The 12132-nt window shown below is 40.8% G+C and overlaps 1 protein-coding gene across 1 annotated transcript in view; it reads right to left on the minus strand.

The window, feature by feature from the left end:
- LMO1 (LIM domain only 1) overlaps positions 1-176 on the minus strand; it is a 144701-nt gene extending 144525 nt beyond the window's left edge. Inside the window, exon 1 of the mRNA XM_058165933.1 lies at positions 50-176. Within this exon, the coding sequence (XP_058021916.1) occupies positions 50-71 (22 nt within the window). The 5' untranslated portion in view covers positions 72-176. The remainder of the gene's footprint in view (positions 1-49) is intronic.
- Between the last annotated feature and the right edge of the window lie 11956 nt (positions 177-12132).

Consider the following 12132-nt stretch of genomic DNA (forward strand, 5'->3'; position numbering starts at 1 on the left):
TATACCCCCCTCCCACCTCCCCGCCGCCGCATCGCGACCCGCCACCTACCGTCCTCCTTGTCCAGCACCATTGTGGCGGGGATCGGCTGCCTCCGCCGCTCCGTCGCTGGCTCGCCCTCCAAGCCGCCGGTTGCTGATTCCTTCGCTCCGTTTGGAAAGGAAGGCTCGGAGCGCGGTGGAGGGGGGTGGGGGTGGGATGGGGGGACGGGGGACGGGAGGGTTGACGAAGTGGGCCTCGGTTACCGCCGCCTGGCTTCTCCTCCCGGTTCTCTGTCTTCTTAGCTTCCCCCCCGCCCGCCCCCTCTCGCACAGGCAGCCCTCCACCTCCGGCCGAGCCGGTTACACTTGCCCGACTTTTAACCTAGATCGCGCTCAGTTCGAATTACCCGAGGAGGCAAATCCGGACGGGGAGTTGGCTTGGCCGGCGTCTTTCCACCCCCCCTCCCCGGACACCCCTTTCCCCTAAAGCGGCAGAGACAGCAGCGACCACCTCCTCGGAGACTCCTAGCCTTCTGGTGGGTTGCAAATGAATGCCAGTTTGGAGATGGCACGCACGGAGGGGTGGGTAGCGCGGAGTGGGGGGGGGGAGAAAGGCAGGAAGGTAAGGTACGAAGTGGGGGCTCAGCTTCTCCAGTTCTTGCCTTTCCCTTAACCTCCGAACAATAGCAACAACGGTGCCCCTTGATCTTAATGCGCGCCCACAGGATCCTTCCCTAAACCCTCTTTTGCTGTTGCTACTGCGGAGGTAGCATAAGCTTCTAAAGTGCTTTTCTCTGGATTGGAGTCTAAATCTGAAATTATATATATAATTGTTGTTGTTTTTTTAAAAAATGAAGGCAAGAACGGGATGGGAAGATGCGAAGCTATCACTGAAGCAAATGTGCTCGCCTGCTGCCCTCTCTCTCAATTTATGTGCTTGCACTCTCTCCTGCTGCTGAATAAATGCACACATTTCCCAGGGACCCTCAGATTCCCCTGTTAATTAAATCAATTCATTATGCTCAGATCTGATTAGCAGCCCCCTTCCCCCTCTCTTTGAATCAATTATTCAATACACAAACATAATTGCCTGTGCCAGAGGTGTCTAAGTATTAGCTTATTTAACTCCAAGGACACTAATTACCCCTAGGGCAAGGGAACTTTTCTCATTAATTCTGACAAAACACAAAAGCACAGTTAAAGTGGGTGTGTGAGAGAGAGGGGGGGGAAGGGGGGGAGGGAGAGGGGGAAGAGAAAATCAGGAGGGGGAGCATTTATTGCTGAAACACGTGCTACTGTGTAAACTATTGTCATTCTGTCTGTGGCATTCACTGACTCCCTAACTCCCTCCCCTCTACCTTAACTTTCCAGAACTACAGAGGAAAAAAGTCGAGGTGGAGTGAATTTAGAGGGCATGGTGGGCTTAAGGGCTCACAAGGAATTCTTCTGGTTCTTTGGAGGGAGATCAAATTCAAACCACCTCTGTGCTTTGCCTCCTAAAATGTGAAGGGAGAGACCCTGAGAAAATGGCATACTCACCAGACCCAGGAGTAACAGGAATTGAAAGTTTACAGTCTGAAATTCCTGAGGCATTGGTTTCGTACGATTTACCATATAATGGGTTGGATTTTCCATTGGTAGAAACCAGATGCTAGTTCTGTTCATTTGAAAGGAAGACTAGATACAGCTGACATCAAAAATCATAATCAGCATGTGTATACTATTCTTCCCACCCCCCCCTTCCTCTTTCTTTGTCAGACTATTTATAAAAAAGGGTTGGCTTGCTGCTTTCCAGGTCCTTTCATGGGTTTTCTTCTGTGGACTTTTTAAATAGAGCTTGTAATTTATTCTTGCACTCCCCACCCCTTTTTGTGCCAGATTAGGAGTTTTTACTTGCTATTGTCAGAGTCCTCAATATGAGCCGAAGTACAGAAGATACTTTTGTTTGTTTGTTTGTTTTGTTTCCTTAGGCAATGCATGAGCTGATCCATTAATCCATCTGGCTTTCTGTATCAACAAGCTAATATTAACTGTATTCATCCTGGATTTTAGTTTATCCACCAGCACTTCCCACATCTGGCTAGGTTTTCATCTCACTGGTTCAGGATGGTTCCTCTTGATGAAGCACACTCAAATTATCAACAACTTTGAAAGAGGGGGAGATCACTAACTAAAGCCCTTGTATTTTGGTTGGAGGGTTGGTTTTGTTTTTGGCCTGGTGTCCACAATCCCACATCATTGTATTATTCACCCATGGCAGGACTTCCGTAATTAAATGGGTTCATTTGGCCATGCTTTCCATTATCTTTAAAGCACACCTTGTCCGTATCACTTATAAGCCAAGGAGAGGAGGAAAAAATCCCAGCAAGATAGTTGCCAAGTGAGCTTAACAGAAGTACACTCATTGCTTTTTGCAAGTATAAATATGACTTGGAATACAGCACTGTGTTCCATTAGCTCAGGATGTGTTTCTATGAGCATGAGGATAAAATGTCTTCAGCTTGGTAACACAACAAACCCTGTTAATTTTCTGGTCTTTAATTTTCACTGGATGACATATACTGTATCCACAGGGACCTGACCTGCTTAACTCAACGAATCACATTTTGAAAGAATACAACTGAGCTGGAGAAATACCAAGGCGTGGAGAAATCATTTTGCATTGAGCTCTTTCCCAAGGGGATAACACTTGTAGAGTTGATCCTACATAGCGAACTTTTCTTTCAACTGCTATAATGATTGATCGATATCTAAAGTGGGGGAAAACCTGATTGGATTAAATGTAAATGTATACTATATGAAACCATCCTATGCAAAACCGAATCAATAAGCTCTCTTCCTCAAAATTCCCTGTTCTGAATAACAGCAGTTCCCTCTCCCCCAAGTTTCTGGAAAAGACCATTCTGAACTTTGCTATAAGTGAAGATAGTAAGGATTATATCGGAAAGTAGTGGGGGGAAAAAGAGTGTAAGTGACCATGGAGTTATGTCTTATTTTCAGTGCCTCATGGATGAGAAAATTTATGAGAACTATATAGTCTCAATTGAATAGGATGCAGTTAGATTGGTGACAAGTATGATTTTTTTTTACTCAATAAGTAGATAATCACAGCTAAATTTAGAAGTTACCAAACAGAGGATGGACTATGAATAACAAAACGATGGGAGAAAGTGATTTGTTCTAACAGGTGCAATTACATATTTTGAAAAGAAGCAGATTACAGTGTGATATGCATAGGGTTTAACTGGGCAAATCAAACTTTTTTAGACTAATGGCTGTAGAAAGCATCTAGGTGACCCACCAGATTGGGATCACCAGTAAAAAAATACAATAGGCCAAATCAAGAATAGTAAACAAAAAATAAGTTTAAATTAGCAATAGCAATAACATTTAGATTTATATAACGCTTCCCGGTGCTTTACAGTTCTTTCTATGTGGTTTACAATCTAGGTCATCATTTTACCAACCTCTGAAGGATGGAACACTGAGTCAACCTTGAGCCGGTCAGCATTGAACTGCTGGCAGTGAGCAGAATCAGCCTGCAATAATGTATTCCAACCGTTGCACTACCACCGCTCTAATTAATCCAATTAAACATAGTATGGATTATTCCATATTAAAATGTAAATGTCCTATGGTATAGGTGTTATTTGGGGAGTGGATTTGATGAATGACATATAAATATAAAGGGCCGCGGTGTGGCTCAGGCTGTAAGAAGCCTGTTATTAAAACACAGCTGCCTGCAATTACTGCAGGTTCAAGTCCCACCAGGTCCAAGGTTGACTCAGCCTTCCATCCTTTATAAGGTAGGTAAAATGAGGACCCAGATTGTTGGGGGGGGCAATAAGTTGACTTTGTAAATATACAAATAGAATGAGACTATTGCCTTACACACTGTAAGCCGCCCTGAGTCTTCGGAGAAGGGCGGGGTATAAATATAAATAAATAAATAAATGCTACTTTTTGGCAACTGGTTCATATTTATGACAGCTGCAATATGCTGGGGCCATGTGATTTCCTTTTGTGACTTTCTGACAAGCAAAGTCAATGGGGAAGCCATATTCACTTAACAACCATGTTAACATGGTTAACTACAGCAGTGGTTCACTTAACAACTGTGGCAAGAATGGTTGTAAAATGGGACAAAACTCACTTAGCAACTGTCTTGCTTCACAACAAAAATTCTGGATTCAGTTGCAACCATTTGTTTAGTGACCATTCAAAGTTACAACGACACTGAAAATAGTGACTTATATTGATTGGTTGATTCTCACCCTTCCCCACTACATGATTAAGGAAAAAGAATGCTATTTGGATCCAACTATAAAAGCAAGTTGCTTTCTTCTTTATTATTACTGGTATGACTCCCAGTTTCATGAATAAGTTAGGTTGCATTTATTTCAAATCTAGTAGAATAGAATAGAATAGAATTTTTATTGGCCAAGTGTGATTGGACACACAAGGAATTTGTCTTGGTGCATATGCTCTCAGTGTACATAAAAGAAAAGATACGTTCATCAAAGTACAACATTTACAACACAATTGATGGTCAATATATCAATTTAAATCATAAGGATTGCCAGCAACAAGTTATAGTCATACAGTCATAAGTGGAAAGAGATTGGTGATGGGAACTATGAGAAGATTAATAGTAGTGCAGATTCAGTAAATAGTCTGACAGTGTTGAGGGAATTATTTGTTTAGCAGAGTGATGGCCTTCGGGAAAAAACTGTTCTTGTGTCTAGTTCTGGTGTGCAGTGCTCTATAGCGTCGTTTTGAGGGTAGGAGTTGAAACAGTTTATGTCCAGGATGTGAGGGATCTGTAAATATTTTCACGGCCCTCTTCTTGATTCGTGCAGTATACAGGTCCTCAATGGAAGGCAGGTTGGTAGCAATTATTTTTTCTGCAGTTCTAATTATCCTCTGAAGTCTGTGTTTTTCTTGTTGGGTTGCAGAACCGAACCAGACAGTTATAGAGGTGCAAATGACAGACTCAATAATTCCTCTGTATGAGGAATGATCTCTACATATGATCTATGTACATATATATACATATATATATATGTACATATATACATATATGTACATATGTAGAGATATGTACATATCTCCAAATATGATCTCTACATATGCGTTGAAGATTCACAAATAAGCATGGAGTTTAAATGCAGAATTTTGCTGAGTAAAAAAAGTGAATTCATATTGAATACCACTCCCTAACCAGGAATTAAATGGCACGTGAATCCAGCCTCATAAATTAAGGTTTCGTCAGTTATAGTTTTATATACATTTCTAATTCTATAACCTGGTGGTTAATGTTGGTTCATTGTCAATGAACTTGAGGAGGTTCTGCATTAATTATGAATAAAGCATCAAAACATTCATTTAGGTTGCAGGAGATGTTAAAGCCTTTATTCTGAAGTTTTGTTTTATTCAAATAAACCACTGACAAAAGCAAACACGATTTCATTCTTTCAATATGTTAAAGCAGAGAGAAAGATTTCACAAAATTGCACACCAACTCACTTCAGCCATGACTTGGGGGTTTTAGATTATTTTTCCATGTTATGAATTACTTTGATGTTTTATTTGTTTGATGAATTTATTCATCATTTTCTTACTTAGAATATTTGTTTGTATTCAGCATACCAACTTTTATTTATTTATTGGAGTTTTAGCCTGTTGCACTAATGCACATCTCAGGGGTTTGCGAGAAATAAAAACATCCATAGTACAAGTAACATAGTAATAAAAGTGACCACAAAAACAAGACTGATAATTAATGTAAAGCAGTATCCAAACAATTCCTTCAGTGCATCTCTAACTAAATCGTTAAAAATTCTTGGGAGAGACACCTACTTTTAGCTTGCTTCTGGAAGGCCACCAAATTCAGGACAAGTCTGACCTCCAGTGGACATCTATAACATGGAGGCCATAATGGAGAAGTATTTCCTCCAAGCATTGACATCTGCATCCCTCTGATTTCATGGTAGTGAGGAACTGTCAACAATTTTCCAGGTTGTTCATATTGGATGAAGAAAAGTATCTCAGCACCAAGCCATATAGAGTTGTATAGGTTAAAACAAGGATCTTAAACTGCACTCAGAAGCCTATTGGTAGCTATCTTGGCACCTGTGGACAGGTGTCATATGTTAATAATATCTCAAATAGAAAGCTAGACATATCACATTTTCAACCAAGTATAATTTCCAAGTATTTTTAAAGGTAGCCCTATGTCGATCACATTACAATAGTCCAACTGAGTGATGATGAGAACATGAATTACTTTGCAAGGTCCTTCTACCAAGGTAGGGCTAGAACTATCAGACCAGGTGGACATATGATCTCCTCTCTAGTGCTACCTCCTCATCAGCAGTAGCATAAATCCAGGATGACTACTAAGGCATGGAGCTGTTCACTCAATGACGGTACAATCCTTTCAAGTATAGTGGCCTGCCAGCGGCCAGCAGAACTGGCAGCAGATTTGGACAGTGAGGAGGTTGGGGAACATGGACCAGTCCTGGAGTCTAGGGAAGGCTCTGATGAGGGCTCTGCATTGGAGGCAGAGAGAGGGCCAGGGCCGGATGCCGGTTATAAGCTACCTTCAGAGTCAGACATCAGTGAGGCAGATGAACAGCTGGAACCTGTTCCCAGTGTGCACATACACAGAGTTGCCAGATGAAGGGAACAGCTAAAGAACAAGTGTCGACTTGGGAGTAAGGCCACAAGTGGACGATGAATGGCCCCTCCCAGAGGGAATAAAAGAGGAGTGAAAGAGGAGTGGAGTTTGCAGGAGACAATTAGTTCGCCTAATTGGTTTTGTGACTCTCTGAGACTCTTTGCCAAGTTTTGAAGATATGGGCCTGGCAGCTTTCCAAGCCAGATAAGGTCTGTGTCTGTAAATTCTCCCTTGAAAGACTTTGCTGAAGGTGAATGCGAGGAATTCACTGTTTGTTTAATACAAGGGGTTTTGTCAGGGACCAGGATTCTGCTTTGTGCTTTTTGGGGAAGCCTAGGTCAAAATATCAAGAGACAGCACTGAAGGTGGCAGAGAACCTTGATAAACAAAGCAGCAACTTTGTTTTGCTTAGACTCAACTACAACTGGTTTATTCCCATTCAGACCTTGACACCTCTAAATAGTGGGACATGTCTTTGACTACCCTGCCACTGTAGTCCAGGTGGTGGTATATAATTGGGTGTCAGATTGATGCTACCATCCTCTGAGCAGACAGGTGATCTTTCTTGGTAGTTTCACGTAGATGCTAAAAGTAAGAAGCTGGGATCAAAATCTAGATCACTCCACATATAAGAGGCCACTGAGCTGACCTCAGATTAAAATTAACATTAAATATCATAGATCTTTTAGATGCTGATTCAAACCAAAGCAGGGGTTAAATCCAGAAAGTTCTGACAGGTTCTGGAGAACTGGTAGCAGAAATTTTGAGCAGTTCGGAGAACAAATACCACCTCTGGCTGGCCCCAGAGTAGGGTGGGAATGGAAATTTTGGCAATATCCTTCCCCCAGGAGTGGGGTGAAATGGAGATTTTGCAGAATCCTTCCTCTGTCACGCCTACCAAGCCACACCCACCAAGCCACACCCACAGAACCGGTAGTAAAAAAAATTGAATTTCACCACTGGACCAAAGAGAAGGTTTGAAAAGAATATTCCAAAACCTGGGAACAAATCAGATGAAGACCCTTTGGTGTTCTCCCATTTGGTGGAAAGATAGGTTTCCAAGAAAGGACAAATTGGGCTTTAATGGTTCATAGTGATACTTGGGTCAAGTAAGCAAATGACAATCAGTGCAGATCTTTCAGGAAAGGCATCAGAAGCTCCTATATCTTGCACAATTAACAGTCTGGTTGCCACCTTTGGGGTGTTTATTATTACATTTATTCTCCATTCTAAATAGTTCATTGAAAGTGTTGACACAGTATGCATCCACCATAAAAAAAAAAGGCCAATAACATTTTAGGAATGATCGTAAAGCTGCTTCTGAAGTTTATCTGCTGATAAACTTCCTTGGGCAGTTGGTTGGTCACTGTGAGAACAGGCTGCTGAGCTAGATAGACAGGGTTCCAATTCAGCAGGCACTGCTTATGTTCTTATGGCCTTTTTGTACTTAACATTGGCTTATAACAATTAAAGAAGGTACAAAGAATTAAACACAATAGTAAAATCACTGCAGTAAAAATCAGCGTTAAAATTAAGATCATTTAAATGAATTAAAATGTAGAAGCTAGATGAACACATATGGTTTTGCTGTTTTTCCAGTACAATTTTTGCACCATTTACTATTTCTGAATATTTTTCTCAAGGGCAGCCCCACAGCAGTGCAACCAAGGTGGGATGCAATGAAAGGGTAGAAAAGTTTGACCAAATTCAACCAGTTTGGGAAGTTTCACATCTGCTCTAGACTGGGGGTCTCCAACCTTAGTAACTTTAAGGTTTGTGGACTTCAACTCCCAGAGTTCCTCAGCCAATGGCTGAGGAACTCTGGGAGTTGAAGTCCACAAACCTTAAAGTTACTAAGGTTGGAGACCCCCAGTCTAGACAAAATTCTCTATTTGGCATTATTAAAGAAAACGTTTGGGGGAAGGAAAAGATGTATCCAACATCTTCTAATGCATATCTTAGTCCAATATTTCTCAACTTTATCTTAACTTTAAGATATATGGACTTCAACTGTCAGAATTCCCCACTTAATATGCTGGCTGGGGAATTCTGGGACTTGAAGTTCACAGGCCTTAAAGTTTTCTCAGTTGAGAAACCAAGTTAATCTCTTAACCACTCTGCTGCATTGGCTCTCTTGTAGTTATATAGTAGCATCAATTAGGCCAAACTGTTGCATTTTTTTAATTTACCTGTAAAGAAAATGAAAACAATACCACAAAATTCAGCCTCAGCTGAGAAAGAACCAAAGTATGGTTATAAGTCTCATGGGATTTATGTGAACACTGAAATATTGTCTTGGATAGCAGCCCTTGTGATCTGGGGCTGAACATGCCCCCAAATTGACCACATTTAATTGCATGTGACAGTTAGCCTTGTTTATGAAAATTGACTCCATGGCTTGAAGTAAAGGCAGTTTGAAATGTTAAGTTTAGAATAGTTTTGGTAAAATTGCCCATGTTTTAGCAACAGCTTTCCTTCTGATATTCTGAAAAATACAAGATGAAAGACAACTCATAACACTAACTCTCTAGAGGATATGTTTGCAATGTCTTTCTAACATAAGACTGGTACTTCTGTTTTTAAGCTGTGAAATCTTGTGAGTTTACTGGGAATTCACCGGTATTAAAGGAACTAAAGAAAGTAGCATTGGTATACCTCCCTGAACGGGGTTGTGTTAGTACATTGGATATTGGATTGAATTAAAGTCTCTTTAGGGATATTGTAAAAAGAATAAAGGCAAATGAGCATCAGTGACTTACACAAGGGATGCCTCCAGGGCCACATGCACTGTGAGAGAGAGAGGATTGGCCTCCAGAGTAACTTCTGATAATGTTGCTGAAGGTGTTGCTAAAAATGGTACCATAGTTCCTTGTTGTTTAGTGGTGGGAAACACCCCCACTAATTTTAAATGCAGCTCATCCCTCAAAAATGAAGAGTTGTCCCCATTCAATGGAAGGCTACCTACCCTAAGGGAAGTATTATATAATCATTACTTATGCTTAATAGGTTTCCTTTTCAAAACCAATTTAGGCCAAGACATTAAAATAGTATCCCCTACATAGTCTAATAATGCAGTTCTAGGAACAAACACAACTACCAGGATAACAAAACTAGTGTCAGATCAGTGGCATTTTGTGGGCGATATTTGTGGCCTTACATATTAATAGTGGAAAGCAACTTGGCTAGGGAATTGTAAAATCTTCTGATGTACACAATTGGAATGAACTTTGGAAATCATCTAATCTAAACACACACCCAGTACAGGAATCCAGGACTAATGCATCACTGACTGATGTCCATGTAGGAAAATGTCCATCTAGGAAAATGTCTATGGAGATTCTCAGTCATCCAGGTCATGGTTGTCCCAAAGGTGCTTTTTTCAAGAGGCAACTGGACTTTCTGGTTTTTCTTTGAAGATGTTTCGCTTCTCATTCAAGAAGTTTCTTCAGCTCATCTTGGATGAGAAGCGAAACATCTTCAATGAAAAACCAGAAAGTCCAGTTGCCTCTTGAAAAAAGCACCTTTGGGACGCCATCTAGGAAAGGAGAGTCCACCAGCTTCCAAGGGAGTGTGTTACACTATAACAGTTCTTAGACGTTAAGATTTTTGATGTTTATCAATATTACCTCACCATTTATAGGTAGTCCCTGGTTAACAACTACTGGTTCAGCGACCATTTGAAGTTATGACAGCACTGAACAAATGGTATTTACAATCAATCCTCAAAGTTCTGGCTGACTGAGAACTCCCATGGCTATGTGATCACAATACTGCTGGTTGACAATTGGCTCATACTTGATGGTTGCAGTGTCACATGTCATGTGATAAGCATTTGCAAATTTTCTTGCCAGCTTCCCAAAAGCAACGTTAATGGGAAAGCTGGCAGGATCAGTTACAAGTCACTCTGGTAAGATGCTTGCCTTCTAGTGACTTCTTACCCTGAGGAGCCAAACCCGCTCATCCTCTGCCACCTGGCAGCAGCCACTTACCTGCCTGCTGACATGTTTTGCAAACCACCTGGAACTTCTGATTTCCTGTTGGCATCCTCATTGACTTTGCTTGTTGGAAGCCAGCAAGAAATTGTGAGGAGAGCTCTATTAATGACAGCAATGGAGAGCACCAAGATTACTGTCGCTAAATGATACAGTCACATGGCGTTGTGCTTGTTGACTGCATCACTTAATAATGGAAATTCCAGTCTCAATTGCCATGATAACCTTAGTACTAGCTGTAAGTAATGTTTTGTCTTTTGGAACAAGTTCACCACATCTTCTACATGATAGACCTTAAGTTTTTTGAAGGCAGCACTCATGACTTCCCACCATCTCCAGGCTAAGCTTTTAACTTTACTTCACATGTTTTTCTTCTATTATCTTAATTGTCCTCCTCTGAACAGTCTCTAATTTGTCAGCTCTTCCCTATATTGTGGTGCCTAAAACTGATTATCCTGATCTTGACATTTAGGATTGTGCTGTTGTTGTTGTTTTACATGGCTGCATTTCAGACAGTCTTTGATTTACAGCCATTTGTTTAGTGATCATGCAAAGTTACAACAGCACTAAAAAAATTGAATTATGACTATTTAACCCACCTATGACTGTTGCAGCATCCCCATGGTCATGAGATCAAATTTCAGACAACTGGCATGCATTTATGACAGTTGTAGTGTCCCATGGCCATGTGATCAATTTAACAACTGCAGTGATTCACTTAACAACAATAGCAAGAAAAGTCATGAAACAGGGCAAAACTCACTTAACAATTGTGTTGCTTAGCAATGAAAATTTTGGGCTCAATTCTGATCGTATGTTGAGGACTTCCCTGTGTACCGTAGACTCATATCCAGCTTATCCAGCACATTCAGATGCATTTTTTTGTACATAATTTTAATACAGCTTTTAAACAAGAAGATAACACTATTACAAACTAATCTAAAGGATATAGGAAAAAAGAAAAAGAAATAACTAAAAGCAAAAGCAAAAGTGCAAGAAAGGATTTTTTAAAAAAGAAAAATAGAAAAGAAAGAAAAAAGATAAAGTGGCTACTGATAGTCTTCACAGCAATTATAACAGAGGTGGGTTTCAGCAGGTTCTGACCAGTTCTGGAGAACCGGTAGTGGAAATTTTGAGTAGTTTGGAGAACTGGTAGTAAAAATTCTGACTGACCCCACCCCCATCTATTCTCTGCCTCCCAAGTCCCAGCTGATTGGGAAGAAATGGGGATTTTGCAGTAACCTTCCCCTGCCATGCCCACCAAGCCACGCCCACAGAACCGGTAGTAAAAAAAATTGAAACCCACCACTGAATTATAAGTACAAATAGACCCCCCTCTCTCTCTAAAGAGAGAGATCCAACTTTGGCAACTTTAAGATCTGTGGACTTCAACTCCCAGAATTTCCCAGCCAGCCATGTTTGCTATTCTCCCTAGTTTTGTTTCATCTGCAAATTTATTAATGGTATTTTCTAACCCCCTTA

This window comes from Ahaetulla prasina, chromosome 1 (assembly GCF_028640845.1).
Source record: "Ahaetulla prasina isolate Xishuangbanna chromosome 1, ASM2864084v1, whole genome shotgun sequence".
In the NCBI taxonomy this organism is placed as follows: domain Eukaryota; kingdom Metazoa; phylum Chordata; class Lepidosauria; order Squamata; family Colubridae; genus Ahaetulla; species Ahaetulla prasina.